Genomic DNA, 5,746 nt, shown 5'->3' with positions numbered 1-5,746 from the left:
ATGACCTGTATGAAACTATTGACGATGTTCACTCGATGAAACGCGCGGTCGAAACTCTCCAAAAATTCGTGACAAACGACGAATCCAATCATGAGAATCTGAAGAAACATGTTGAGACGTGCATCGAGCAGAATAATAAAAGTATCAATGAAAAGCTATGTCAAAGATTCGTCGAGCTCGAGGATAAGTTGTTCGAAACAATGAAAGCTGAGGGTATCGTGGATCGAGAAAAATTGAATGCCGTTGTGAAATTTGCTGACAACATCGAGCACAAACTTGCAAGTGTGGAACACAAAGTTAACAGCAACTGGCCGAAAAAGATTGATAACCTTGAAAATCACATATTAAATAAAATCCACATCTTGGAGGAAATTACGAGCACTGGCAAAGCGAATCAGGGAAAGTTGGCGCAACTTGAATTACTCGTAGACGAACTGCAAAATAAATTTACAGTAGGCGGTTTTGAAACTGGCAAGGAATTGGATGAGAGGTTCGAAAGGCTTAATACTGCTATGTACAAGAGATTACTCGAGCTGACTGGAGAGGGGAACATAGTCGTGAAATTCGAACAGTTACAAAAATCTTTATTAGAGAAATTTACCGAAATATACGGACAAATGCGACGTATCGAAGAACAGCAGCAATACAGTGTGCGCGTCGCTTTCGAGGAATTAGATTCTCGTATGAGACTTCGTTTCAGAGACTTGTTGACTGTAGCGGTAGCAGCAACCACAGAAGAGATTCCGATAACGCAAAAAGCGTCAATAGCTGAAAAGTCCATCGATAACGCAAAAGAGGACGCGACAGCGATCGAAAAAACTCCGAGAACGCAAGGATAATTAAATTAGCGTATCTTAATTTCAAGCGACCGCAGATTCATCGATAACGCAAAAGAGAGCGCGGCAGCGATCAACGCAAGGATAATTAAATTAGCGTATCTTAATTTCGAGCGACCGCAGACTGACAAGGCGAAATCATGAGCGGCGATAAAGTGAACTTGGTGAATGAACTGCATGCTCCGGCGAGACGTTACTTCCGGCGGAGGCGTGTGGTTACGCGAGGACTCGACGATCTCTGGCAAGCTGATATCGTTGAAGTTCAACCGTACGCAAGAGAGAATCGAGGACATCGATATATTCTTACGATAATCGATACATTCAGCAAGTATGCCTGGGCCGTTCCTTTGAAAAGCAAAAATGCTGACGATGTGTGCAAAGCTTTCGCGTCGGTGTTGAAAAAAGATGGCCGAATACCGAACAATTTGCAAACCGATATGGGGAAAGAATTCTACAATAAAGATTTTCAAGAATATCTGAAGAAACGTAACATCAACCACTATTCCACATTCAGCACTATGAAAGCGTCCATAGTCGAACGATTCAATCGTACATTGAAGAACAACATGTGGAAATTTTTCTCGTTGAGCGGAAAATATCGTTGGATCGACGAGCTACCCACGTTGATCAAGGACTACAATAATCAAAAACATCGCACCATTCGTATGCGACCTGCAAACGTGAATCATAAAAATGAGAAGTATCTTTTATCTACCGTGTACAGCAACGTCAAGATCGCCGGTCCTGCGAAATTCAAAGTTGGCGACTATGTGCGCATCAGCAAGTTCAAAACCGTATTCGACAAAGGATACACGCCGAACTGGTCAACGGAAGTATTTAAGATCGCGACGGTGAAACGAACGAACCCCGTCACGTATCTTTTGGTTGACTTGCAGAACAAACCTATCGCTGGAGGATTTTACGAATACGAGATATGCGCTACCAAATATGCCGACGTGTATTTAGTAGAAAAAGTATTGCGTCGAAAAGGAAATGAAATATATGTGAAATGGTTGGGGCTGGATTCGTCACATAACTCTTGGATAAAGAAATCATCTGTACTTTAATTGTATAATGTAATGTTTATTTTTGTTTCTCTAATAAACATGAAAAAATACATAAATGCTTTTTACATTAATACTAATTAATTCCCCCACACGCACACAATTTCAACGATTCGCTTTCGATACGATTAGATCTAAACATAAAGCTAACAATTCGCAATCGATCAGACAATTTCGTTCGAACAATTCGTTTGTAAAAATTACGGTCGCATAATTCTGCTCGTTATTGGAGTTTTTTACAATGTCAACGAGCTTCGCGAATCTATCCTGAGTTTCTGGAATATTTTCTAATAACCATGAATACATATGATCCATACATAACTCTAATTTGTACAAATTATCCATCGTCTCTTTCGTAACATAAATCGATGCTTGAGAATCGAACAACTTGATTAGACTCATTCCATTAAAATTTACAATTTGTAACGATAAAGTCTCATCAATTTGTTTTTCCTTCTTGTCCGCGTCGAAGTAATTGTGAATATAATCTCTAGTTTTCACCAGCAGTTTCCACGTAGCCATTGAAAAAGAAATCTCTGTTCCACGATTGTCCCCCAAGACAAACTCGACGCGCAAATTTTCATCCACGCGTACACAAATTTCAAGGAACTTGAAATAATTGCCGGCTATGGAGTATCTTCTACCCAAGATTCGTGCGTTGCGCGGTATCTGCAACTGATTCTGCTGCGACTGGGGTTGCGACTGTTGAAACGACCGTTTCATCGAAATGGAGTATCTATAAAAGAAATAACATACAATATTTTTTTTCTTCTTTCATAAAAGGAACATTTTATTCCCTTCAAACTTTCTTTTACTTACCCATAATTTTTATAATCGTTGTGAGATCCATTTTTATGTAAAAAATTATTGGTTTGATTTGACATTGTGAATATTATAATACTGAAGAACAACTGCGCTATAAGAAAGTAATCTGTAGAACGCACTACTCGCTGTACTCAATGTCAAAAGCTTATATATATACAATTCCCCTACCATTTTTCCCCCTTCTTACACGCAAGATAACAATACAAGGAGCGTATACGCCCCTTTTCCGCTTACAAATAAAAGTGAACACGCGCGCGCAACACGGGATTCGAAACATCGATGAAATTATATAACCGCTTTTATTTTTTCTAACTCCCCCCCACTCCCTCTCCCTCCTGCCTCCCCCTCTCCCCCTTTCGCGATTTTATAATGTCCCCAAGGAAGGGTTTCGATCGAATTGTTTAAAATGTATCGTTTATCATCGTATGGACTCAATGCTAATTTACTCTGTGATACTGAATACACTTGATGTTGTATAGACATTATCAATTTAACGCAAACTGATTTTTCTAAATGATCGTGAAGGCATGCTAAATAGTCGTCGAAAGTTATATTTTTAATCGTCACGTTAGTCTTAATTCCTTTAATCTTTTTTACATCGTCTTTGTCTTGTACCCGAATAGCATACATTTTCGAGCGAAGACCCACAAACTCTGTCATGATTTTACCTCCGTTCTCGTCCTTCATTAATCCTAATACTTTATTATTCGCGATCGGAACGCCGTACACGTTATTTCTGTCATAATTGGAAGTATCGTATCGGTGAATGTCACGTTTTATCATCTCGTACGCGTCGTCGCAAATAATCTGATAAATTAAACTGTCCGTGTCCGTGTACAAAATCCTGCATCTTTCTTGAAAATTTGGAAGCATGTAGCCATAATGAAAATCATACAAATGTAATTTTGATATGTCCAACACTGACATGCCTATGTAAATAGGTTTATAAAATTTAATAGAAAACTGGTTCATTTGAACTGCGACAAAATCCTCGGAGAATACGGTACAGCTATGGAAATTTGGACGAGCTATTAAATGCTTAGCACCGTGTCGACCGCTCCATCGCGAGAGCAACTTTACGTTTACATGATTTCGAACGTTTTCCATCGTTTTTCCAAACACTGCATTGTTCATCAGTTTGAACAGATTCTTCGAGAAGTCATTGTTTGCGTTGGCGCGCAACCTCGTATTTAAATCTATGTAACGACGTAACCAACATGATTGTTCAAACTTCAGTATCCGATGAATTTTCTTTAATTTTAAATTATACCTCAAACATTGCTGGAGGTATCGATAATGGAGTACGTAACGATTCTTATCGCTAAGCGTTGTCAACAGTTTCTTTTGCAACGTCACAACCTCGTGAATCAGGCAATAGGGAAGATCCGCATGAGCATCATGAATTTCCTGAGGATACTCTAAGTCAACTTCTAAAATGTACCCGACGGGACTGTCGATCGGCACGGAATCGATGTTGAAATTACTCGTATCGTCAACCCATTGGAAACCCCTGTGCGGCAAAGGCTGCGACATGGCCCAGCCATAGAAATTATTAACATCGAAATACATCAGATAGCTAGACGGTTCGGCCGAATCGTACGTCGACATATACTTGTTATTCGCGCGCGCGTAACGATGCGAACATTGACTCAACCCACCTCGTATTCCCCGTTCCACGAACAAAAACATGTCAACGTCGGTGAACAATTCCAACTCGATCTTCGTCAATTTTAGCATCGCGTCCCACTCGAAACCGGGCAACGTATAATAGTGCGCTGGATCGAGTTTATAATTCTCGAGCGACTTTTCGCGAAAATTTTCAAACACGTCGGCCAACAACAACACATCCAATTTCAAGTACAAGTCGCTGTACTGTCCTAACGTTTGTATACCGAAACGTGACCAACTTCGTTCGCGTGACAATAGTCGACGTCGGATATCTCGCTGTCGCATAACTGATTATAAAATGCTTCGCGCGGTGGTAAACAAGTGTCGCTTAATTTGTCATAGGTCGATACATAGTCGTATGGGAAAACGCCTTTCCTGGTTAGAAGATGAAAATCATCGTTCGAAAGACGATTGAATTGGCTCCTCACGATATGCAAGTCGCTCTTGTCCAAGTACGACGACAACTTGTCCAGACTCGAATTCAAGAACTTGAACGAATCGATGAATCGAAACTTTATGCACTTCTTCCACGATTTTTTGATCGCATCTTTATTCCTCTTACTGTGTTTCGTGAAAGAAATGTACTTCTCTTTCGTCAGCGGTAACGCGTCTATTTTACCTTCAAACGCGTTTGCCAATTCTTTGATGAAAAAGTGTGCGTCGTAGCCGGACAAATTGTGAAAAACCACCGGTATCACGTACGAGGATTGATAGCTCAGATTGCAACGGCTGTGCGCCGGACCCCGATACGCACCTGTGAAATGACAATGATCATGCACTCGCACGTCGTCATTACCGAGTGGTTCTTCGCACACGTGACAATACGTGGCGGTACGAAAAGTTGAGATTTGTGCGGCGGTCAACGGAGCCATTGGAACCGTTCGATCAAACACCGGCTGCAATTTACAGCTCAACTCGTGCAACTTCGATGCAAACCATGAGATACAACCTTTCTCATCACGATAAGCCTGATACTCGCTCAACGAACTGTCGTATCGGCAATGGAGGTAGTAGCCTACGCTGAAGGCATGGTGATGTTGATATCTACAGTAAGCTCCATGACCTTGATCTTCCTGTTTCTCCAGCAAGCATTCCAAGTCTGCGTAGATAACGAACGGTGCCGGTTCCTTGTACGCATAATTCTTGAACTTCAGCCATTTATCGTCTTCCGTCGGAAGTTTCAATGCACATTCGTTCATTCGACTGCAGTCGATCTCGTGAATGCTCAATTTTTCCTGCGATTTGAAATACTGTAGACACCTGACAAAAAAAAACATAATTTTTTATTTTAGTTTTTCTCGCCCACCACCACCATCACCACCACTACCACCATCATCCAGAAGAAAGAAAAAA

At 40.9% G+C, this 5,746-nt stretch overlaps 2 protein-coding genes across 2 annotated transcripts; both read right to left on the bottom strand.

Annotated features, from left to right (window-relative positions):
• Positions 1-1,933: 1,933 nt before the first annotated feature.
• On the bottom strand, positions 1,934-2,838 carry LOC143261654 (uncharacterized). The gene is made up of 2 exons (XM_076527945.1): positions 2,720-2,838; positions 1,934-2,636 (listed from the first exon to the last, which is right to left on the bottom strand). Exons 1-2 carry the CDS (start codon positions 2,782-2,784, stop codon positions 2,006-2,008), a joined length of 696 nt encoding a protein of 231 aa, XP_076384060.1. The 5' UTR covers positions 2,785-2,838; the 3' UTR covers positions 1,934-2,005.
• A 172-nt stretch (positions 2,839-3,010) lies between these two features.
• Positions 3,011-5,372, bottom strand: LOC143261653 (uncharacterized). The gene has a single exon (XM_076527944.1). The coding sequence runs from the start codon at positions 4,676-4,678 to the stop codon at positions 3,011-3,013; it is 1,668 nt and encodes a 555-aa protein (XP_076384059.1). The 5' UTR covers positions 4,679-5,372.
• Between the last annotated feature and the right edge of the window lie 374 nt (positions 5,373-5,746).

Source organism: Megalopta genalis, unplaced genomic scaffold (assembly GCF_051020955.1).
Source record: "Megalopta genalis isolate 19385.01 unplaced genomic scaffold, iyMegGena1_principal scaffold0060, whole genome shotgun sequence".
Classification (NCBI taxonomy): Eukaryota; Metazoa; Arthropoda; class Insecta; order Hymenoptera; family Halictidae; genus Megalopta; species Megalopta genalis.
Note: the sequence above shows the minus strand (reverse complement) of the source record. Positions and strands in the feature narration are given on the sequence as shown.